Source organism: Tiliqua scincoides, chromosome 4 (genome assembly GCF_035046505.1).
Source record: "Tiliqua scincoides isolate rTilSci1 chromosome 4, rTilSci1.hap2, whole genome shotgun sequence".
Taxonomy (NCBI): domain Eukaryota; kingdom Metazoa; phylum Chordata; class Lepidosauria; order Squamata; family Scincidae; genus Tiliqua; species Tiliqua scincoides.
In genome coordinates this window covers 125,563,099-125,587,916 of record NC_089824.1, presented here as the reverse complement: position 1 = coordinate 125,587,916, position 24,818 = coordinate 125,563,099, and the positions used below count along the sequence as shown (strand labels likewise).

At 43.7% G+C, this 24,818-nt stretch overlaps 1 protein-coding gene across 1 annotated transcript; it reads left to right on the top strand.

Annotated features, from left to right (window-relative positions):
* Positions 1–1,743: 1,743 nt before the first annotated feature.
* ATP6V1G3 (ATPase H+ transporting V1 subunit G3) lies at positions 1,744–23,973 on the top strand. Its single transcript, XM_066626004.1, has 3 exons — positions 1,744–1,825; positions 16,798–16,898; positions 23,715–23,973. The coding sequence occupies exons 1-3, from the start codon at positions 1,744–1,746 to the stop codon at positions 23,898–23,900; spliced, it is 369 nt and encodes a 122-aa protein (XP_066482101.1). The 3' UTR covers positions 23,901–23,973.
* Positions 23,974–24,818: the final 845 nt, after the last annotated feature.

The window sequence follows — 24,818 nt, the reverse complement described above, 5'->3', positions numbered from 1 at the left end:
GTCTTTCCCAATTCCATAAACCAAGTCAGTCAGTCTCCTACCTCCAACCTGCATTCCTATCACCCACCATCCTTTCTATCTCAGGTGCTCCTTATATCCTGAGGGATCTCCTTTAGCCTCTAGTGGCTGCAGCTGTGCAGCACACCTCCAGCTACCACCTGGGCCTTAATCCTGCATTCACTTAGAGCAAGGGGCACTGTGGACACCACACCCTATCTCCTCGGTAATATCTTCCGCAATTCCAATACAGGGAGGAGCCGCTTTACCTGGATGTCCGGGCACTTGAAGACACTTGCTGTTTTGACCGCCCTACAGTAACACCTCTGTCTTCCATTGAACAAATGCAGAGAGGAGAGGTATATCAATGACTGTTCGTGATGGGGATTGCTTGGAACCTCCCCTGGCTGAGGAGCAACATCAACACAAGGAGGGCTGTTGCCTTCCAGCACTGCTTATCAGCTTCCCTGAGGCAACTGGTTGGCCACTGTGGCTGGCCATAATCCACCCACTCATTTCTTTGCAGCAGATTGCTTGAGTGGGGCCTGCTTGCGAATGAATGTACAGCTGCAGGCTTCTGTTTTTACTGAGTTCTGCAGAGGTTGGGATGCCAGCTCAAGGTTCATTCACATGCCTTGCCTCACGCTGTGGCTGCATATCAGCTGGCATCTTGTGGAATAGCTTTGCGTATCTTGTTCATAATGTGATGTCATCCCAAGAAAAGACTAGGAGAAATGTGGATCCAAATCTACTAGAGTTTTTGCTACCCCATCCCCCTTTCCTGTACCTGGGGTACAGGAAGCAATGCGGTGAATAGAATATGTAATATGAATGCTTTTTTGTTACAGGGCAGTTCATATGTTACTGCTTCTTTTCCCTGATTTCTGCCCATGCTGATCTAGCAATGAATGAAACGGCTCCTTCCCACATTGGTGTAACCGTTTTGGACATCATTCATCCCTTCCATGTGGTTCCTCCACATAGATATTACAGGAACAGCACAGGCCTGGATCTTAAGGAAGATACTTTAACACCGTTGCTTCCAGTTTGTTCAAATTACTATTTTTACGAAGAGGAAAATCAAGTGTTTAGAAGCCAGTGCCCAGATTAGGTTTTTTAGGACCAAGTGGGACCAAGTGGTCAAATTGGGTCCTAGCTATGAGTGATTTCTATGTTGGAACTTCAGGGGAAAAAGGATCCCAGGGAGAGCCCAAAGTATGTGAATGTAGCAGCACTGCAGATTTCAACATGCAGGCCAATGGTTCAAACCCTAATGGAAAAAAAAGTGGTGCTGAAATAAGAATAATGCTCAGTTGGCAGGCTGCACCCTAAGGAACTTGCACTTCATGCACAGGAAGTGATCATCAAGCAGCAAATATGGAATAACTGGGATGCTTTTTGAATGAGCTTTCGTTTACGTTTTGCTGGCCCCTTGATTTCTGCTATTAAGTAGAACCTCACATGTACTACGGACAAACTGGAAGTTCCCATGTTTTCAAAACATTTTCATGGCCCTGTATAAGTCAGAAGAAAAGACCCAGCCTTCCCAAACCAGTTGGTGCACACCTTCCTTGCAGCCATACTTTCTTTTTCCTTCCAGAGTATCCATCTAGCTTCAGCAAGCTTGGTGGGTTCAAACTGAACACACTTCATGTTGACACAACAAGACAAGGAATGGGCAAGCCTGGTGGGAGCAGCATAAAACAGGCTCCCTCATTCCCAGGTCCCACAGATCAAGGATGCAAGATGACTAGCCAATCTCAGGGAATCCAGCAGCTTTTGCAGGCAGAAAAACGTGCCAAGGACAAACTTGAAGAAGCCAAAAAAAGTAAGTGGCAGCCTGGCCTGAACTGTATTCCTTTGCTGAATGCTCATTAGAAAAGCAGCCATTCATAGGAATTTGAGGACAGTTTCATCTTCATGCAAGAGCTTATCTCTTACTGCTGTATCTCCCTTCAGCCCGTTCTCTCAGTTGAGGACCTCCCATTACATTCTATGAGGCAAATGCCCCGGTTGCGAAGTTGTAGGACCCCATGGAAGCCTCTCTGAGGCTCCTGACGGGGTCAGAAACTGTGCTTCTGGTTTCCTGGAAGCACAGTTTTTAGCATCAGGGAACATCAGAGAGGCTTTCCCGACACAGCCTTGGGTTGCGCGAGGCTCCGTGAGCCTCAGGTGAGTGGGAGGGGTGGATTTGCGCACAGGGGGGTGGCGCCATTGTGGACCTTTACCCCGGGGCATGGGGCTGAGGAGTTCCACCACCGCGTTCTCTTTACAGGCTTGGGGCCTACCTGCAGCTGTGCATTCACTGCCAGAGACGATTAATAGATTTGCTCATGAAAATGGCTTTAGTCACATGAAACAAGATTGTCCTTCCATTGTTCTATGTACTGTGTTGGTGTTGTTCTTCATCCTGTTTAAAGCAACAGGCTTGCCATCTTCCATTTGTTTTTCAAAAATCACTTACTAGGCTTTTTTTGGCTGCTGCTGGTTCATGCATGTAGAAGTAAGTAGGTGCTACATGGTCAGTCTGTGCAACAAGCTGCAGGTGTTTGTTGCAAACCTGTACAGGTGGAGGAAAGCCTGTGGGCCCAGATGACTATAGCAGAGTTATTTCTACTCTGCTTTCCAACTATGTAGGCTACCTGAGGTTCTCAAACCGGGGCATCACAACACCCCAGCCTGAGAGCCTCAGCCTCTTGTCCCTTAAGGGGCAAGGAAAGGAGGAAGGCAGCAATGCAACCCCCAGGATTGTGCCACTAATGGGGGCAGGGGGTATTTCACTTACAGATTACAGGTTTTACTTTACACTTGCAGCAATCTCCAGGAGGTGCGCAGAGCCCTGTGGAGTCCTATGCAGGACTCCTTGATTCTTAGAACACTAAAACTAAGCATTTGGACACCTAGTTTTGTGATCGCAAACTGGAAAGTGGTTTCCAATTGCTTATTTTTAGTATTCTAAAACTTGAGGAGTCCTGCAGAGGGCTGCAGAGGCTTTGTGCCCTGCACCTTCTTGACTTACAGCAGCATCCATCTGTAAGTGAATCCCCCCCCCCCGCAGTGGCGCGATTCTGGATATCATGTTGCTGTTGTCCCTCTCCGCTGCCAAGACTTACCCTGCAAGTTTTACTCCTGAAAAGTTTGAGAAGGTGGCATAGGTATTGTAGTGTGCATTAAGATGGCACAGTCTCATCTTTGGGTTTGACTGGCAGTAGACATATAAGACTGCCACCAACCCAGTGTATATTTATTGCTCCAACTCTGGAGGACAAACTTGCAGATAAATTGCCAGCCAACAGAATTCAACTACCCTGGAGGTTACTGGGATTCACACTGCCCCAGCACTTTGCACAGACCACTTAGTACATGCAGAAAAAAACTAGCAATCAATATGATACAAATCAGCCTGTTAATGGATCAGAGTCTCAGAGCTTAAGAAAGGAATTGCTGGATTGAAGCAAACAGTCTTTTCTCAAATACCCTTCATGTATTATTATTCTGTTTATCACTAACCAAAACGGACCAGACCTGGAGTTACACCACGGTTTTTTTTTCCAATGACAACATAGGTTATGTTTTCAGAAGTTGTTAGAAGTCATTATTTAAAAAAAAAGAAGAAATTTGAAAATGCAGTGAATGTTCACTTTTTCGTGCAGATGTATCACTAAATGCATCATTTTTTAAGTATCAGAGTGAGATTTTCCCTTAAATTCTGCTCAGGTTCAGTTAAGACTGGCTTGCATGAATAAAACACAGTCCATCAATCTGGGTACTGAGCTACCTGGTGCTTAATATTCTTTCCCCCCTTTGCAGTTTGAAGCAGGCAGCAACACAAGGTTTACTGAGCTGTTGATGGACAGGTATACAGAGGTGGTAGGATGCGTTTAGTTTGGTGGGTCACAAGTTATGCAGGTTTGAAAGCAAACACTGGAATATTTTGAAATCCATTGTGCAATCCTATGCATATCTACTCAGAAGTAAGCCCACCAAGTTCAATGAGACTTCCTCCCTAGCCCTGTTCACATGTTTGAACACATGAGTGTAGATCTATATGTGCATACACTTGTTTGTACGTTGCATTCAACCCACGTACTCTGCATTTTCACAAGTAAAGAAATCTTGTAGGCACAAGTCAAGAAATCTGATTTTGCATCTCAAAATTACTTTTGCGGCTCAAATTTAAATCATGGCACAAAATCTTGAGCACCCACTCACACAAATACACAAGCACAAAAAGCTGACATGTAAACCCACCAGAAATATCCCTCAGCCCTTAATCAAATATCTGTCCTTAAAATCTGAATTTTTAATTCTAAACTGTTGAATATAGATTTGTATATGTAGATAGCGATATGTACATTTTAAAATTTGAGCAATAACATTTTGAACGTGTTTAACACCCTGAAATGTATTTCATCTTGATAACTTCACTATAACTGACTCCATTGATTAAGGGCGCAATCCTGACCCGGAGATGGACCGGAGGGTCACAAATGTGCCGTAAAGCACGTTTGCACCTACTTATCAGTTGACTGGGCCAGTGCTCAGATGCATGCTGGTCTGTAGAGGCTGATGCAGCCTCTTCACCGACTTGGGGAAGGAGCTGAGCTTGGCTGATGCAAGACTATGGGGTGGGCGGGGAGGGGGCGGGAGGGAGCCATTCTGGGGCGGGCGGGCTGAGGATGGTCCCAGAGGTGGGCAGGGAATGGGAGGCGGGGCTGGGACTCAGCAGTTAGACCGGATCCTGAGCAGCGCAGAGCGGCTTCAAGCTGCTCCACTATCCTCAGACTTATGCCACCTCTGGAGGTGGCACAAGTCTGAGGAGACCCATAGGAGCTGCAGTGACTTACCCGGGGGTAAAGGGAAGAGTTTCCCCTTACCTCCAGCTGAGGCACTTTGGTGCCCTATTGTGCACTGGATACAGCGCAGGCATCGTGGGCTGCCTGTTCCAACGCAAGATAGGATTGCGCTGCACGGCACACATTTGAATGAGGGAAACAGCATGGGAAATGTTTCTGCAGTCCCTGCATTTTGTGTCACGGCTGATCCAGTGCTGTAGTAACACTTTCTCCTTAACTTTTGCTAGCATATGACTGCTGGTGCTTTGCTGGTGGACTGGGTTGTTAATTGCTAATCTGCATTTCCTTGATGTGAATCAAATCTACTTTCACGAGCGCTTCAGACAACACCAGTTCCAAGGCAATCCTTGCCAGTCAGTAGCATTCCACCCTGTCCAGCTGCCAGCAGGTTCAGTTGTAAAGTAAAACAGTGAGCTTGTTGTTTCGGAACAAACAAGGTCCTGGCATGTTGAACTGAAAACATAACTTGTGTTGTCATTGGAAAAAAGAAAACTGTTGTGTAACTCTAGCTCTGGTCTGTTTTGTATGCCTCACTGTTTGCTTCTTCTTTGTTCGGAGGTAAGGGGCAAGAGAAGATATGTTCTTTCTCATGCATCACCCCAAAATGAAGCTAAAACTGTGACAAAATTCATCAGGTATACATGAGAGGAATGGCTTGTAATTTTCAGCTGGTGGATTGAGATACACGTCAGTCATGCCCCTACTTAAAAGATGTCCTGAACCAGTCCAGCTATCACCATCCTTGTCTTTGGAGGGAGTGAATTTTTAATAGAACAGGGAAGTCAGAAAGGAGGTGAGGAGAAGCAATAGGAAGCAATATTGGGGTAAAAGTTCTTTTACCTGTAATGGTCACACTACTTATTTATTTTTCACATCTTGTTATACTGTCCTCCCTCCAAGGATCTCAGAATGGTGTACACAGTTCCTCTCCTCCTTTAGTCCTCACAACAACCCTGATAGGCAGGTGAGGTTGAGAGATAATGATAGTGAGAGATAATTTTGTAGAGCAAGCAACAGGCAGACATATTCTTGTTAGAATTTGGATGCAGCGCCACCTGCAGGACTCGGGAGAGGCAGTGTAATGTCCAGTCTCATGAGACCTCTTTACCTGCCATTCTATGCTTCTTGCAGGAGGTGTGGTCCCAAACACTATTTCCTTTCTCCCCTCTTTCTCATCACACTGTCTTTCTCACCACACTATCGCAGATGTGTGGGATGTGTGCTCTGTCTCCACAGTGGCAGACCACATCCCCCTCTCGCCAGAATTCCACACAAAGGGAACCGCTTCTTGGGTTCTCTTTTCCGAAGCAGCAGGGCCTGATCCAATCAAAAGATGTATGTATACAACTAAAAACTGTGAGTAAAGTGTTTATTATGAAACCCTTAACCAAGGCTCCGCTCCTTTGTATATTTAGTGATAGCTAGAGGTAGTGATAGCTAGAGGTGGAAGAAAATGGTGATAATGAAATAAAAACACTTCTCGTTTTTGTAACAAAAAACAAAATCCCCTAAATCTGTGAAAAAATAAGTTTTATTTGATTTTTATCATTATAAAAATCATGGCATCCCCTATTATTATTTAATGGGGAATGCCTGGGTAATCACTGTGGCTGTATCAGATGACACTTTACCACCTATATCACCAGAGGATGTTTCTCATTATTTATTAAAATGTCCTCTATATGACCTCCCTAGATCCAAATACCTAGCTAATATCTCTTTGTCCCAAGGAAGATCCATCTCAGCCCTGATTTGTTGGTTCCTTGCTGACTCAAACCCTGAGATCACTTATAAAGTGGCTAGCTTTGCCCTTATGGCAAAGAAGATCCGTGCTAATTTTCTGTTGTCTAAATCTTAAAGTTTCTTCCTTTTCTTATCAGCCGGTAAGATCTTGAAAATTACTGAAGCCTGTTCCATTTTGGAACCACTTTAATATTCTACGTTTTTAGCCTATGTTGGGTTGCAATTCTTCAGTTTCATTGTATGTGTTTGGAGGGTCGAATTGTTATCGTTTGTTTTATATGTGCTTTTGTGCTTTTATATTGTAATGACCAATTGGTTATATAATAAATTTTCTTCACCTATATCACCTATCGGGTACACTTTAAAAGCTTATATAATTTACAATTATTGTGTAAATTTTGAATAAAAACCACATCAACACCACTTTCTGCACTTCTAACTTTGGAAAACACTGAAATTCATGAAAATAAAACTCCCACCTCTACTGATAGCAGCTAGCCAGGTGGTGGGATGTGTAGGTGCTTGCATGGCAGTGGCAACTGTCACAAAAGGTTGCACGCAGCAGCCCAATCCACAGTAAGGTTTAATCCACAGTAATCCACAGTAAGGTTTAATCCACAGTAATCCACCAAACAGCTGAAAGTTTGGTGACCCCTGCCCCAATAGGTGTGGAGTCACCTTATGGTAAAGCTGTTCACAGTATCCATGGGAGACTTCCACATCCCACCATTTAGTCTACATCTTAACTCAAGGGTAAGTGAATTGACTGATAAGGCAGGACAGAATTTGAATGGACTGTGTGCATCTAGATAAGAAAAATAAAATCTGGAAGGCAACTACTCCCTTACTAGGGAAGCATTAATTACATGATTAATTGTTGGCATCTGTGCAATTTATAAAGCAAGTATATGAGTGGGTGTTTGGCCTGCTTCATCTACGGCCAGATTCAAACTCCAAAGCAATGAACCTAAATTCATATCCCTGCCACCACCTCTTGTGTGATGAGATCCACACATCTGGTACAAATCAAGGCCTGCTGTATCCTGACCCTTGATGTCAGCTGTGTCCTTGAATGACCAAACAACAGGCCCTTGTTTGTGCTGCCTGCTGTAGAAGGAAAGAAAGGTTAATGTGATCCAAACCAATTCATTAATTTTTGGTTTGCCTCAAGTGAAACAGAAGGTTTAGATCTAGATTCTGTCATGAGATGCAATCAGGTGTAACATAGCCTAAGTCATATATACTGACAGTGGTTGAATCCATCCACGACGCTGCAGTACCAGTGCCAATTTACTCATAGTGTCCAAATTCAATGGAAATGAGAAACAGCAGGTCACTGGTGCGACTGGACCAATGGTATGGTGGGAAACCGAAGAGGTTACCTTGCTCCAATGACATCCAGAACTTGGAAATGTACATTGTGCATCAAACACACCTTGCTTGATTTTGCAGGGTTAAGGAGCAATTTTAAGGGACTGACATCTGGGGCAGCAGAGATCATGCACGGCTCCAGTTGTTTACTGGATAACATCTATGGATTTCTAAGGCGGAAGCAAAAAAGTTTCAGTAAGACAAGCAATATTTCTCAGGGCTGTTTTGCACTAAACACTGGAAATAGGAGTCCTCCCATAGGCTTTGAACATCATGAACTCAATCAATCTGTACCAAATGATCTAGCATATCAGCTCCCCCTTTTTAGGAATTTAACCATAAAAAGGGCACTGTGTTCCAATGACCATATATTGGCCATTGCTGAGGTTTGATAGGCTGAATCCAAACCGAAATGCTGGATTTTAGGCCATCTTGAAGCATTTTCAGTGAGTCAGCCAACTTCCTGGGCAGCGGCTGCTGCAGGCTTCAGAGCAGTCACAGAACACATTGCAGTACAGTCATATTCAATAAGCATTAACCCTGGTAAAACTTGCACTTCAGGCTCTTTTCGGGGGGGACGGGACCCAAGCTTTTAAAATAGTTTATGCCCATCTGTGCATAATCCAAGAGATCACTGTAACATATAGAGGCTGACAAGTGCAATTAAATACTATGGGGGCTGGGGAAAAATACACATCTCAGAAGTTGAAATGCTGTTCAATGAATCCACATGCTTCCTCGCATTTTTTTCTATGGAGGGGGTTGGCATAATCATACTTGATCTTGCTTGGAATCCCTCAATAAGCAAAGGCAGCAAGACAAGTGGCCGGTAAATCAAAGCCAGGCCTCCAAAGATTTTCAGTGTGTTTGGTGTTTCACTGTTCCTTAAGAAATCTAGTCACTGAGACGCAGGTACTGACTAGGGATTCAGCTGCCCACTGAGCAGATAATTTACTGCCGGATCAGTCAGCTCTATCTGGAGTTGTCTCAAGTCACAGATCCACTGAAAAGACTCATTTTTCCGAGCGTCGAGTTCATTGCTGTGCCATGCCCAGAGGAGTTACATTGCTGTGTGTCACATCCAATACAACGTCACATGTATGGCGCAACCACATTGAATCCAATGTGGCATGGCAAGCTAGAGGAAAATGAAAACAAAACAAAAAAAAATGAGCAGTTGCCTCAAGTCTGGAAGATAACCATTCACCGACTGTGGCTTACTTAGGGTCTGAGTCTGATCTTTCTTACACTGTTTCACCTCATTGACTTCAGCCAAAGGACTTCAGAGTTACACCAGTGGACCTGACAGAAAAGCCAGGGCCCATCTTGCAACAGAGCCGTGGATGAGAAACAGCAACTGAACAGAGTGTACAACATGATTTCAGTGAGATGAGCTCCACAACTTGATCGCTGATTCCTCAAGGGGCAATTCTGGATTTCCGAGTTAGAAACAAGATGCTTTAGCAGGGCTGAAAGGGGAAATCATTCTATAGCGCCAATGTCAGAGTACACATTATGCTAAGTCCGCCATTAGCACCAATGCTTTATATTTTCTTTCAGAATTGGAAATGTATTTCCTTTGTCAAATAGCAACTGTACACCCTAGTCCAGATCAGGAGTGTGGTGGGGGAAAGATTTTAAAACATCACCCAACTTCCCAGATTAATTTATTTCCACTGCTAGTTTTGGGGAGAAAATTTACACCTATCAGTGCTATTGGCGGGCTTAATGTAACACCATAGGCCCAAAGGTTTCAAAGAAAAATCTTTGGAAGGCAAAACAGATTGAGATTCCTTGGCACAAAGACTGAAGGGTTGTAAACAAGATTGTTCTTACCACATTGTGTGCCTGATGAACATAAGTGTGTGTGTGTGTGTGTGTGTGTGTGTGTGTGTGTGTGTGTGTGTGTGTGTGTCCCCAGAAAGACTTTCAGCATGGGAAACAAACTGGTCTTGTGAATGCTCCTGCATACTGGGATCATGGCTCACCACAACCAGCTCAATCAAATCTTTTTGAACTGGACTGGATTTTGGTGGCTCTGTTTAAGTGGAGGGAAGAAGAGAGAAATGAGGAGGGGAAGGGTATTCACTGTGATCTTAAGCTTTTGGAATTGTGAGAGATCTCAGTGTGGTGTGGTGTGCTGTGGTGTTTTATCGATTACATTTTTAATAACAATAACACTTAGCATTATATTATTTTCCTAGTTCTCATTCCTAGCCCCAGTGCTTACTCAGGCAGACATCCAATATCCCTATACAATAGCCCACTTTCCGTAAGGAGAATCAATCATAGTGCAGGAGTGGTTTAGTTGCATGCTAATTCCAGAAAATCACAGTTCTGGGGTATTATATTCAACAGAAAGAACGACCCATGCATTCTCTCCAACTTTCTGATTCAGGTATTTGGAATGGCCCCCATTATAAAAAGAATATGAATTGTCTTGGTTGATGGATCTGCTTTTCCAAACTAAACTTTGGTATTATTCTTCAGCATTGCGCTTTTTTTTTTTTTTCCAGTGCTCTGTGTGAGCAGTATTATGACTATTATACTCCTAGTTTTTCTGTTCAGCAGAATGATGTCTCATCTATTGATTCATCTGTTTAAACATTCTTCTCAAGAACTGGGTCAGCACTATATTTGTAGAAAGGAAGAAGTTCTGAACAGCTTAGCTGGTACCACATAGCCTATCGGCAATCTGATCATTATTGGCAGGGCATTCTGTATTGGATGAGACAGGAAGTCAGCTATTATGTGTCAAATTGCTTTTGATTTAGTTTCTCCCCCCCCCCCATTTTTGACACCTGCAGCCTCTCTTATATATTTCGGATTGCCATCAGTTGCAATTCTGCAATCTTATCTAGCCATGATAATAAAACCTGTCGTTTCTGTCTCACATTGACCTGCTTTTGGCCCACTTCACTGATGAAGCTGCCTTCCTCTGTTAAAGATTTCTGAGTATTAATTTCCCAAAGAAGTCTTTGGATTTCTATGATTTGTTTGTTTCTCTTATTAATACTGAGGCTGGTTGGAATGATTTATCACTGAGGTTGCAAGGAGAGAAGCTTTCATCAGTCATGACTGCTGTTTGGAGAACCTCATGATCAGGTGTTGTGAAGTCATTTCCCAGTTTTGATACCTGGTTTTTGTGAATGCATATAGCCTCTTCTTAGATACCACTCATGTTTTTTCGTCCTTAGATCTTAAGATGCACAGCCTTTCCACCGAGGTACCAGGTGATACACTCCACTCTTTGTCACGAGTGTGCTAGTTAATTTATCACTCTCATTAAAATCAGCATCGGACCACTTAATGAGACCCATGGAGTAAGTCAGAGCCTGGACTGCTTATGCGTTAGTTACATTAGTTTTATTCTTAGCTGCTACCTCCGTTTTCAGTTGTTTTAAGGAGACTAAAAATCTTTTTGAGAAACTAGCATATTTTTTTTCAGATTAAAAAATCATCAGCCATTAGGGCCCCCAACCCTGATTGCGGCCAAGATGCATGGAGAGATAGCAACTTTTTCCCCTTGCACCATATTCCTGTTGAAAAGTTTCCCACAAGCTGCATGCTCTCAAAGTAGCCATTTGCTGCAAATATCAAATAATTATGTATTTTATGCCTTCCAGAGGCTGGTAGGAGATCCTCTATGCCTCTATTTATGCTCCGATTGAATATTTGCTATCATTAATTACTGAATAATGCTAATGTATTGTTACAAAAGCAAAAAAGCAAAAAAAAAACCCAAAAAAACAGTGCATGCTCATCCCAAAGAAGCTAAACTCAGATTGCACTGCCTCCGAAGCTTCTTAATGCTTAGGGAAGGAGAGTGCATTACCATATACCCCAATGTTGTCCAGTTTTCACTGATGCAGTTTTTTCAAAGGATAAATATAGTGGGATGTACCCTGTACGATATTCTCAATAAATATTTAAAGTAACCAGGAGTGCAGCACAAAATCAAAGCTTGGTAGTCATCCACACACGTTTAGAGAAATGATGTTCTCTCTCTTGTGTGTACTTTAAGATCTCCTCAATAAGAAGTTGGACTTTACAGTTGCACTTCTTTTTGCAAATCCTTTCCCTTCCCTTGTGATCTCCTCCCTTTTCATGTAACAGGCACATATAGAATCAACAGATAGGAGGGGCCAACTTTTCTGAATGTTCAATCAGAGCCCACGCACATGTAACTTGTGCATTATATATGCGCTTGTTGTATTGTTGTTCAAGTAACTATTTATTTCTCAGGTAACAGACTGTTTGATTTATAGGGGCAGTCATATATCAGGCTAAACTAAACATTTAAATGACATGTTCCAGAAATATGTTGTGAAAAGATGTATTTCTAAGTGCCTGCTTTTTAATTTCCTTTACAAAATACAACTACAGGACCCAATCCTGATTGGGATGGCACATGGGGGAGGTTAACTCTTTCCCCTCTCATTTTCCAGTGAAGTAGCTGTTTGATGCAACTGACTCTGCACCCACAGCTGCTCTTTGTTAAAAAAAAAAATAAAGAAGAGAAAAAGAAGTATGCATTTTAAACCATTTTTGTCCAGCCCACAGGTGTACACATTTGGTCCCTGTTGTGTATATGCAACGTTGGGCAGAAATGGCTTAACTTGTACTCATGAGTGTCTAGTTTGACCTTTTGAGGACATATGTGTGAACCCATCGAAAAGAAGTATCAAGTAGACAATTTAGACCCTGAGATTGAAGATTCTGCTTGCTTTGTGTGTTGCTTTGTGTGTATACTTTCAAAATGTTTCCACCCAGAATTCAGTGTTTTATCTTGTCCAGAAGCTTTTTAGTGCTCTGACATTTTGATAGCTCTACTCGCCTCTACTTCGGTGAGATCTTCAACTTCCTTTTCACGGATGCTGTAACAGCTATGATAGGATGCCAGGCAATGTTTTCACTATGAGTCACTGATCGAGACAAGATCTCGCTCCCGTGGGTTTCTGTTTCTCCTTTCACCATCTTCTGCTGTGGTAGTTTTTGGGTTTTTTTGCCTCTATCATCAGATTTATGAGAACCGCTTTTGATTGGCATCACTGATGATAATAATGATGGTGTTATTATACAGCACAATGAAAGAATATCATAACAAAAAGAGGCAGTTCTCTGCCTGGAGAAGCTTACAGTCCGAATTCTGACAGAGCAGGAAGCAGAGGGAAAGACACTGGGAACACAGAATGAGAATGAGGAAGTGCATTGACCACCCCCTCCCCGTGGCTACATTTGACATGGAACAGTTCAAGCTTTCCCAGGGGTACACCAACATTCCCTCAACAGCTCTTACAATAGCCCCGTGAGATAGTGCCATCAAAGCCAAGAGAATAGTGGCTTTCTTAAGGCCCTCTAGGGAGTTTGTGGCTGAGGTGAGATTTGTACCGGCAACTTCCTCTCTTGCCCTCTTGGCCACAGCAGTTCTCATCTGCTTCAGTCAGCTCCTCTAGCTGTTGCATTGCAAACACCACACTTAACAACAGCATCCTGTGCAAAGCAAACTGGGCATGCCCGTCTCTAAAAATGGGGTGGGGATCCTCTTGCTGTGGTTTCTAGCTGCCATAAGGAACTGTTGGTCTGGGCTGTTTTTCATGTTCAGGAGAAGGAGATGCTAAGAACACTCTATTGTAGCATACAGGAGAAAAACTCCATATTAGGCAACCTTAGTTTCTCGCTCAAGCTGCTTCTTTGGTTGTTTCCTGCCCTGGTCCCCTCTTCCTTTTGTATGTGGCTGGTTTTAGTATCAAGCACAAATTGTCCTGAAGGTAGATTTGAAGACCTCACCCTCACAAGCCTCCTCTTCAAGGGGTAGGGCACCAACTCTCCACCCCTCCCATCCCCAAATGGGTCATGACATGTCTCGTGCTTCCCTCTTGAGTCGAATCATCTCATGCTTCCCTCTTGAGTCGAAGCATCCTTAACAATGGCCTGTGTCTCATCACTCTGTCAGTGCTAGAAGCCCTGAGCCCTACACAGCGCATGCATTCAGCAAACTCTTTGAATTTATGATCCACTTTCCGCCTGAGCTTCCAAATACAAATAAATAGATACATTTTACTCACGAATGTTGGCACTTACCTGGGCCTTGGCAGGACTGAGAGGTGAGGACTTTGTTTTTAGTACTCCCTACAGGTTCTCCAAACACAGTCACTTTCCAACATTCTTGTTGTTATTAGTTTTGTTGCAAGTCTTGATTTTGCCTTCACTTTCATGTCTACAACATATTCGTACTGGAAATCTGCTTTGATGTTCTCACTCACCTATGCATTTAGCAAATGTCCCAGAAAAGGAGGGAGGGGGAACCAATAAAATGTAAGTCTTGCAACTCAGTTAGTGGCTGAGCAGTATCTTTGTAGTGCCTTGGATCTCTGCCAGCAGTAAATAGAATCCAGTTGGTGTAGACTGAAGGGTTCCTGGCAGCAAATCAATATGGCAAATTTTGCAGAATAATGTCTTTTCTCATCAACGACAACTAAAATCTGTTCTCTGGCTGTCACTGTTGCAAATGAGGGGGGAAAAAAAAGGAGAAGTATTTTATTTCAACCTGAAAAGCACGATAGGGAGTCACTGACGGCTGCACCAAGGAATGCGTTACGACAGTGCCCCGTGCCTTTTCGGTAGGGAACCTGGAAACATGCGGTTGTTGATGTGAGCTAGTAAATAAGATGGTCCTGATCATGGAGTCAGCACATAATCAAAACACCCAGTAAAATCAATAGGAGTTTCGTTCCTGCAGCTAGCACTTGGAAACAGAGGAAGATAACAGGCTGTATGACAATGGAGGCAATTGTGCTTACTCTCAATAGCTTGTGCGTTCTGCTAAAAATACAGACTTGTTAAAAATGTTTTTCCAAAACTTCATTTTCTTTCTTCCATAAAAACAAATAAGTTGCTTATGCACATTAGCTTGATTTAACAAATACTTAACTATCCTGAAAATTAAAAGAGTCATACAGTTCAATTTCCCCTGGGAGCTGGGGATAAGAATAGGCCCTCAGTTTGGCTGTACTTATCGTAAGAGGCGACTAAACAGCCACCAGGTAGATGGGACTCGTCAGCCTGGGAAGGCAGCTCATCTGAGAGAAGGAAAAAGCTGATCCCAAACCTCCACTGCCTTGTGGCTACATCCAGTTATGGAAAAGGCTTCAGGAGTCAACCTTGAGGCAAAATCCGGAGCCGGAGTCCCTGAGGCAGTTCATGGCTGAACACAGTCACGTTCTGGCAACTCCTGCGACGCCGCTGGAACCAACTGTATTGGCCTCTGCCTTTCCATTGGACCATTTCAGCGACGTGGAGAGGGGGGATTTGCTGCATGGGTAACAGCCTATCCTCCATACCTACTTTACCTAGGCTTCGCGCACTGGAGAGGACACTCTGTTCCAGAACCACCATTCAGAGCGTGACACCATAGTCTTCTGAGACTGAAGGATGCCAACAACATACAGTTCAATTAAATGAAAGACTGATGTCTAGCATACCTAGCTAACTGGGCAAAGAGGCACCTTTTAGAGTGTGACACCATAGTCTTCTGAGACTGAAGGATGCCAACAACATACAGTTCAATTAAATGAAAGACTGATGTCTAGCATACCTAGCTAACTGGGCAAAGAGGCACCTTTTAGAGTGCTGCTCTCTTATAATTTAGCAGGAGGAGAGCAAACATGGCATCTTTACCAAGGGGACAGGGAACTATTTACTGATTTATGTTGCTATGTAAACCACTTTGTGGACTAAAAAGAAGTTGAAAAACAATATATCAATATTCTTGATGATGATGATGATGATGAATGTGTGCAACATGCCCTAATGTGTAGACTGTGTGATGAATGTGATGAATGTGTAGGCTGATGCGTGAACTGCTGAGGAGCCAGAGAGTATGTCACCTTTGTGATGATTAACCTACTGTGTGTAGAAGGCTATGGGGGCATAATTTGGTTAATATTGAGGGGAGGGGTGAGTTGGGGTGTGCTTATGAAATTGGCACCTACAGTGGGATCACAGATAAGAGAGGCCATAGCTGAGTGGAAGAGCACATGCTTCGCCTAGATTTTATCCCACTCCAAGTAGGAGGAATGGGCAGGCCTGGGAAAGGTCTCTGTCTAAAAACCTGAACAGCCACTGAAAATCATTGTAGACCCTGCTGAGTTAGAAGAACCAAAGATCCAATTCATTAATGGGCAGTTTCCAATTTGCATATGTACCTTCCCCTCTCCCCATAATTCAAATCCTGGTGTAGATGCCACACAGGATGGTGTGGGGGAGTGCCTCTCTCATTTTCAGTGCTCTCACCATATGCAGAACAATTTGTGTATTTGGCACATATGCACATACATTCCTATGCACTTGCACCCCATCCCTCTGATCCATTCAGCCTGCTTTTGTGGCTGGTGATCAAAGAAACAGATTGTACACAAAAGACAGGTTTGTATTAGGGTTGCCAATCACCCATTGATCCAACCAGTAAAGCCACAGCAGCTTCATTCTCCAGGTCATATATTTAGAAAGTGGAATGGCAAGTGGAATTGCTTGCACTATTTGTTGCACTATTTAAACTGTAACTTTCCTCTGTTTTTGTTTTTGCCGAGCATGCGTAGTTGAATTTGCTCAAGTAAAGTCCGTGTAAGATGTGTGCTGATTGTACTAAATGCCTCTTATTTCCACTACTGGAGTAAAATAATGCAGGAAGTGTGTGTTCTCTAAGCTCTCCCTCAGCAAACAAGCTTGGGAGCTCTACACATTGAATAAATACTAGGGTACAAATAATATCCACTTGCACGGTAATGCCAGGCTGTTTATCATTGGGCTCCTTCTTATTCTTATTCAGGAAAGGGAAAGAGACTGAAGCAAGCCAAAGAAGAAGCCACAGCAGAAATAGACCACTACAGGTTACAGAGGGAGAAAGACTTCCGGCACAAGCAGGCCAATGTAAGTAAGACGATGAACAGAAGTGCAAGGGCTGCTTCACACTCAAAGGCTGCAATTCTAGGCACGCTTTCCTGGGAGTAAGTTCCATTGAACACAGTAAGGCTTACCACGTACACAGGACTGCAATGTAAGGCTGCAATCCTATACCAACTTCGGGCCCAATCCTATCCAACTTTCCAGCTCTAGTGTAGTCATAATGCGGTCCCGTGGTAAGGGAACACATGTTGCCATACCTTGAGAAAGCCCCAGTGACTGCCCCTCCGCCACAGGATGCAGTGCACACCCCACCAGCTCTGGAAAATTGGATAGGATTGGGCCCTCAGATGGGAATAAGTTCCATCAGATTCCTGTAACTTATTTCTGAGTAGAAGGCTTGCACTGTTAGGATTTCTTTGACTCTTAACATGTTACGTCCTCTTTGTGTTTTGCTTTTTTAAAGGAAATAGAGCAACAAAACAGCCCAAAAGCATGGTGGATGTAGGGGGCACTTTAGTACTTTAACTGCTCTGCAGTTCCAATCCTAATTCCCACCCCCACGTGCTACTTTTACTGGTTAAAAAGCTTCCACTGCCATTTTTCCATTTAAAATATCATGTGGGGGGGTGGCGCAATCAGGATCAGAACTGTGGGGGAAGGCACAGTACTAACGCAAATCTACTCCCATGCAGTTTTGTCAGATTTCACACATACCCCATAAGTTATTTGTAGATAACACACACACACCCCAAAAAACTGGGCCACAATGTGCATTTAGGCGCATATCCAGCTTGACCCTTACTCGGTCAAGGATTTCTCAGTGTGGTCCAGCTGCATTCTGCCCCATGAATATAAAGTAACAAATGGCCCAACTGCTCAGAATGTCAGCCTACACGTGCCTAGGTGCTGTTTTCACAATCCTTCCCCTTCAAAAGGCTGACTCACACTCACCCACCTAAAGATTATCTATGTGGTGGAGGCACTCACAACCTATAAGACAATGTGAATGTTCCATGCGTGGGCCCACACACATGTAAGCTTAATTTGCCCTGATCTTTCCTTTTGAGTGATTCTACACACTGACTAGTCTAAACAATGAAATGGATGTCTATACTAGACCTACTAAAGTCACCAAAACCTTCACTTAGAAAAAGGTCGCAAAACCCTTTGCTTAGAAAAAAGGCCATTGAGGGGCCTATTTGACCTGTATCAATAACATTGCTGTAGTTTATGTGAGTTATATAATAAAGGAACATAACTATCCAGTTGGTTCAATGGGAACCAGACAAGTTTTATAATATAGATTGCCCTTATTGAATATTTTTTGTTTTGTTGAGATTCAGTCTTGAAAATCTCCAAGAGCATCTCTTTAAATGGAATATTTCCCTGCACCTGCTACAGAAATCTGAAATGGTGTGCTTAGGTATACCTAGTGGAAAACACTAGGTATACACTAGGTATACACTATTGAATAAATGTAGATGAAGTTGGTGTGTGGGGACAATGTCAGGCCAGATCAGGCACTGACTGAATGCCCACATCTATCAGAGGTTCCAGTAGCCAGGCTGCCCCTAAATCCCTGCCCCACTACCAGTGGGAGAGACTCATATCACTGCTGTCCTTGGCACCCCATTTACAAATGAGAGAATGCTCCCCCCCCCCGTCCCTGCATCATTTAAGATTTCTTGGGGATGCTCCTATTGCCGGTAGCAAGGCAGGAAAAGGAATAGCTGCCACACATGTCTCACCAAGGGACTCATGCAGCACTCCTATATCTTCACACACACCCCTTTGAGCTTATTCCCCAAAGTCTCATTAGCTTGCTCCTATCAAAAATCTTCCCCCATTTACCGGTGGGGATGGTGAGAGAGGCCACTGCCTGTCATCCCCTATAGCATGGGTGTGCTATAGGAGCCCCCTGCCAGGCTTTGTTCCAGCAACCTGCTTATCAAAAGCCCCACACAGGATGATACTGACCCCAATGGAAGCTTCCTTGCTAAATCTAATGGCTGACTGTGTCATAAGAACATAAGAACATAAGAACAACCCCACTGGATCAGGCCATAGGCCCATCTAGTCCAGCTTCCTGTATCTCACAGCGGCCTACCAAATGCCCCAGGGAGCACACCAGATAACAAGAGACCTCATCCTGGTGCTCTCCCCTACATCTGGCATTCTGACTTAACCCATTCCTAAAATCAGGAGGTTGCGCATACACATCATGGCTTGTACCCCATAATGGATTTTTCCTCCAGAAACTCGTCCAATCCCCTTTTAAAGGCGTCTAGGCTAGACGCCAGCACCACATCCTGTGGCAAGGAGTTCCACAGACTGACCACGCGCTGAGTAAAGAAATATTTTCTTTTGTCTGCCTAACCCGCCCAACACTCAATTTTAGTGGATGTCCCCTGGTTCTGGTATTATGTGAGAGTGTAAAGAGCATCTCCCTATCCACTCTGTCCATCCCCTGCATAATTTTGTATGTCTCAATCATGTCCCCCCTCAAGCGTCTCTTTTCTAGGCTGAAGAGGCCCAAACGCCGTAGCCTTTCCTCATAAGGAAGGTGCCCCAGCCCCGTAATCATCTTAGTCGCTCTCTTTTGCACCTTTTCCATTTCCACTATGTCTTTTTTGAGATGTGGCGACCAGAACTGGACACAATACTCCAGGTGTGGCCTTACCATCGATTTGTACAATGGCATTATAATACTAACCGTTTTGTTCTCAATACCCTTCCTAATGATCCCAAGCATAGAATTGGCCTTCTTCACTGCCGCCGCACATTGGGTCGACACTTTCATCGACCTGTCCACCACCACCCCAAGATCTCTCTCCTGATCTGTCACAGACAGCTCAGAACCCATCAGCCTATATCTAAAGTTTTGATTTTTTGCCCCAATGTGCATGACTTTACACTTACTGACATTGAAGCGCATCTGCCATTTTGCTGCCCATTCTGCCAGTCTGGAGAGATCCTTCTGGAGCTCCTCACAATCACTTCTGGTCTTTACCACTCGGAAAAGTTTGGTGTCGTCTGCAAACTTAGCCACTTCACTGCTCAACCCTGTCTCCAGGTCATTTATGAAGAGGTTGAAAAGCACCGGTCCCAGGACAGATCCTTGGGGCACACCGCTTTTCACCTCTCTCCACTGTGAAAATTGCCCATTGACACCCACTCTCTGCTTCCTGGCCTCCAACCAGTTCTCAATCCACGAGAGGACCTGTCCTCTAATTCCCTGACTGTGGAGTTTTTTCAGTAGCCTTTGGTGAGGGACCGTGTCAAACGCCTTCTGAAAGTCCAGATATATAATGTCCACGGGTTCTCCAGCATCCACATGCCTGTTGACCTTTTCAAAGAATTCTATAAGGTTCGTGAGGCAAGACTTACCCTTACAGAAGCCATGCTGACTCTCCCTCAGCAAGGCCTGTTCGTCTATGTGTTTTGAGATCCTATCTTTGATGAGGCATTCCACCATCTTACCCGGTATGGATGTTAGGCTGACCGGCCTATAGTTTCCCGGGTCCCCCCTCTTTCCCTTTTTAAAAATAGGCGTGACATTTGCTATCCTCCAATCTTCTGGTACCGTGGCCGTTTTGAGGGACAAGTTGCATACCTTAGTCAAGAGATCTGCAACTTCATTCTTCAATTCCTTAATAACCCTTGGGTGTATGCCATCAGGGCCCGGTGACTTATTGATCTTTAATTTATCAATCAGGTCTGAAACATCTTCTCTTTTAACCTCTATCTGACTTAACTCCTCGGTTAGGAGGGGCCGTTCGGGCAGCGGTATCTGCCCGAGGTCTTCTGCCGTGAAGACAGATGCAAAGAACTCATTTAATTTCTCTGCCATCTCTAAGTCTCCTTTTATCTCCCCTTTCCCTCCCTCACCATCCAGAGGGCCAACCGCTTCTCTGGCGGGTTTCCTGCTTCTAACATATTTGAAGAAGCTTTTATTATTCCCCTTAATGTTGCTGGCCATGCGTTCCTCATAGTCTCGCTTGGCCTCCCCTATCACCTTCTTACATTTCTTTTGCCACAGTTTATGTTCCTTTTTATTCTCTTCATTAGGGCAAGACTTCCATTTACGGAAGGAAGCTTCCTTGCCCTTCACAGCCTCTCTAACTTGGCTGGTTAGCCATGCGGGCACTCTCCTGGATTTAGTGGAACCCTTCTTTCTTTGCGGTATACACCTCTGCTGGGCCTCTATTACTGTTGTTTTAAGCAGCCTCCATGCACTCTGGAGAGACTGGACTCTTTTTACCCTCCCTTTCAACCTCCTTCTAACCAGCCTCCTCATTTGAGGGAAGTCCGCCCGTCGGAAGTCAAGGGTTTTTGTTAGAGATTTGCCTGGTATTCTTCCCCCAATGTGCACGTCAAAACGGATCGCAGCATGATCACTGTTCCCCAATGGCTCAGTAACGTTTACATCTCTAACCAGGTCCTGCGTACCGCACAAAATTAAATCCAGAGTCACCAGTCCTCTGGTGGGCTCCGTGACTAGCTGATCTAAGCCACAGTCATTTAGCACGTCAAGAAATCCGGTTTCCTTATCGTGACCAGAACACAAATTGACCCAGTCAATATGAGGATAATTGAAGTCCCCCATGATTACAACCCCGTCCTTCCTTGTCACCTCCCTGATCTGTTTCCTCATTTCAAGGTCCCCATCAGATTTCTGGTCTGGAGGACGATAGCACACCCCCAGTATTACATCACTGCACAAGCCTGGTAATTTAACCCACAGAGATTCTACGGTGGAGTTGGACCCACCTTCAATCTCTACTTTGCTGAATTCTATCCCTTCCTTAACATAAAGGGCCACCCCACCTCCAACACGCCCCTGCCTGTCCCTCCTGTAGAGTTTATAGCCCGGGATTGCGGTATCCCACTGATTCTCCGCATTCCACCAGGTTTCCGTTATGCCCACTATGTCAATATTTTCCCTTGTCACCAGACATTCCAGTTCTCCCACCTTTGCTCGTAGACTTCAGGGTCAGGGTAACGGGGGCTGGGAATTGTAATATTTGATGGATACACTCTATGTTTTGTACCTAGGCTTGCCATGCCAAAATTTGGAGCAAGTCCAACTTAGGTATATTCAAAATTTAGGCTCAACTAGGTCTGCTCTGGCAGAATTAAAGACAGGCCTCATGTTAACCACTTGTTTGTTACACATGTTGTCACAATAAAACAATGCTTTGACTAAATACAACTCTGGTTCTTCCTGGATGCCTGCAGAGTCTTACACTAATTTTCACTGGAACTGCACTGAGAAAGGAAAGACTGAAACCACCCCTGCTGATGCATCATGGTCCCAACCATGGCCCCTCACAGCTGCTATTTTCATATAAAGGAACAAATTGGACTCTCTAGTGAATGATGCTTCTGCGTCACATCCACCACAGACACTCGCCTATAAGTTGACCCCAGAGATAAGTCGAGGGCAGGTTTTGAGCCAACCATCATGGAATTTTCTATGACCCTCGAATAAGTCAGGGTTAAACTTAGGGGGGTATCTGACTATAGTTCTGTCTGATTTTACCCGAGGCCAGATCCTGAAAAATAACCTACCACTAATTGTTACCTAAGAACTGTAGTCTCTAATTTATTAAAAACATAGTAAAAGATCATAAAATACATTTTTATTCTTTTTTAAATTATGGTCTTCACCTTTTTGTAAACACTATCAGAGTAAGTGCACTGTAAACTACATACCAGTGAAACAGTGGTTCCCAACCTGGACGTATTCATGTACTTCCAGGGACACTCAACAGGACCTTTAGGGGTACTTGAAAAAGAATGGCAGAATGGCAGAAAAAGGCAGGCTGTGCTCCAGAATGCCTTGCAAGGCAGGAAGGGAGGTAGCTAGTTGGATGTGAAAGCCCCACCAATAGCTAGTTTTTGGTTATCAATTCATCTATGAACCAGTGATTGAAAACCAGCAAAGTGAAAAAGCTGAAACATAATATGGAAAGTGATCAATCACCCAGAATTTCTCAGCACACTTCTGGTGCAAAACAGTGCAAAGGCAGAGTCTTCTGTTCTTCAAACAAATAAAAAGAGAAAACACTGTGATGAATACATGAAGTCTGGGTTTTCATAGAGAGGAGATGAGGGCTTGTATTATTACAAACATTTTGCTAATATGAAGGGTACAATTTACTATTGCCAAGGGATATGCAAGTGAAAAAGGTTGGGAACCACTGCAGGAGATCCATGAATCAAATCCACCTTTAAAGTGGACATGAGAAGAACCATGAATCAAAGACACCTTTAAGGTGTCTGGTGTATTAAGCCAGAAGCTCTACATACAACATACAACCCATAACACATAACTGAGAGTGTGCAATTCAATTCAATTCACAGCAGAGAGATGAGATTTTTGCAACCCTTCTTACTCAGATGTAGACCCACTGCTTTCCATGGGTGTTATTCTTAAGTAATGGTGCACTGAACTGTAGCCTGGGAAGGAGGGTCCCATCCTGGTGTTTCAAAAAACAGACGTGCTTTGCAAACATTTGCCAAGCAGAACCAGGCTGTAGCAGAAGGAAGCAGAATAAAAGGTTAACTTTGGCTGGAAGGTTCCAGGAAAGTAACTATAGCAACTAAGAAGGTGCCTGTCTGAGCTGAGCAACAGCTCAGCTGAGAAAGGAAACTGTTCAGAGTTGAAAGGCTCTGCCCTCTGATTGACCCGGAGATCAGGCGAAGTGAGAACTGGCGCTTGATTACTTGGCAAAAATTTCACGTACTATACCTAGGGTAGTTCAATCCTAAACTAGCTCACCCCTACTTGTAAGTTCATGTTGAGCTCACAATATTTGCCTTGTTTTGCTTTCACAGGTCATGGGCTCTCAAGGTAACCTATCCACCAAAATAAATGAAGGAACAACAGCAAAAATCCGGGACATCACTAATAGCTATTATAAGAATGTGGAGAGTGTGATGGGACATCTCTTGGACAAGGTGTATGACATCAAACCTGAAATCCACCCCAATTATGCATACACAACTGACACATTTCAATGAAAGGATTTAATGAGGAGGACCATCAGTCCTACTGTTAGGCAGATTGAAGTGATCTGCCTCAGGTGGCAGATCTTAGGGTGCCATTAAAGGGCAGAAAATTGTTAATGATTATGATTCTTCAGTAGGCTGTCTTGAGTGCTAGTTGTGGAAAGGCAGGATATAAACATATTAAATAAATAAATACTTCCCAGGGTTTGGCTGGAGCTATGTGAACTTTTGCGCCTCAGGCACCATTGAGCAGAAAGTGTCTTTTTCTCTGGATTTGTCATGTTCTGTATTGCGCAGTGGGTGCAAGATAAACCAAAAGTGGATACATGTTAATAAGATTTTGGATGTGATCGAGGTTTTGTGCAAGCATTTGGTGGAATGGATTTCCTCCCCCCCCCCCACCACTTTTGGGGGCAGGAAAGAGTTTTTCACTTAAATGAAGAATTGCTTGATACCAGCAGCTTTTTAGTGGGTGTTTCTTACTTCTTTACTTATGTTCTCTACTACTTAAAAAAAAAGTATTCTGTATGACTGTTGCAGGAAATCTGTTTGTCACAATATGTGGAGGGTTTAAAATAATCAAGCATGCAATACCTATTCTGTATATATAGTTAGACTTAAAATTAAAGCACTTATCTCTCATGCAGTACAAATGGAGAAGCCACAATCATACACATTGTGCAGCCTTGCAAACTAGACATCATTATACAGCAATGCCCCTATACAGTTGTTTCCTATAACACTGTTTCATGATAGAGCTCTTCATCCTGGGTGTTATTCTTACAGTATCATAAAAAAGAAAAAAGTTTAAAGCCCAGAAAACCATGCCAACATTTGGTGCAAAGAAGTACCACTGTCTGCCAATGGCAGATGAGCATACTGGCTAGAATTCTCTGTTTCAGTGAGACTGGTATATTCTGGCAAACATGG

Excerpts from the sequence above, each read along its gene's own strand:
- ATP6V1G3 (XM_066626004.1), top strand. The coding sequence starts at position 1,744 with ATGACTAGCCAATCTCAGGGAATCCAGCAGCTTTTGCAGGCAGAAAAA. Across the intron at positions 1,826-16,797 it reads ACTTGAAGAAGCCAAAAAAA|GAAAGGGAAAGAGACTGAAG; the intron begins GTAAGTGGCAGC and ends ATTCTTATTCAG. Across the intron at positions 16,899-23,714 it reads TCCGGCACAAGCAGGCCAAT|GTCATGGGCTCTCAAGGTAA; the intron begins GTAAGTAAGACG and ends TTGCTTTCACAG.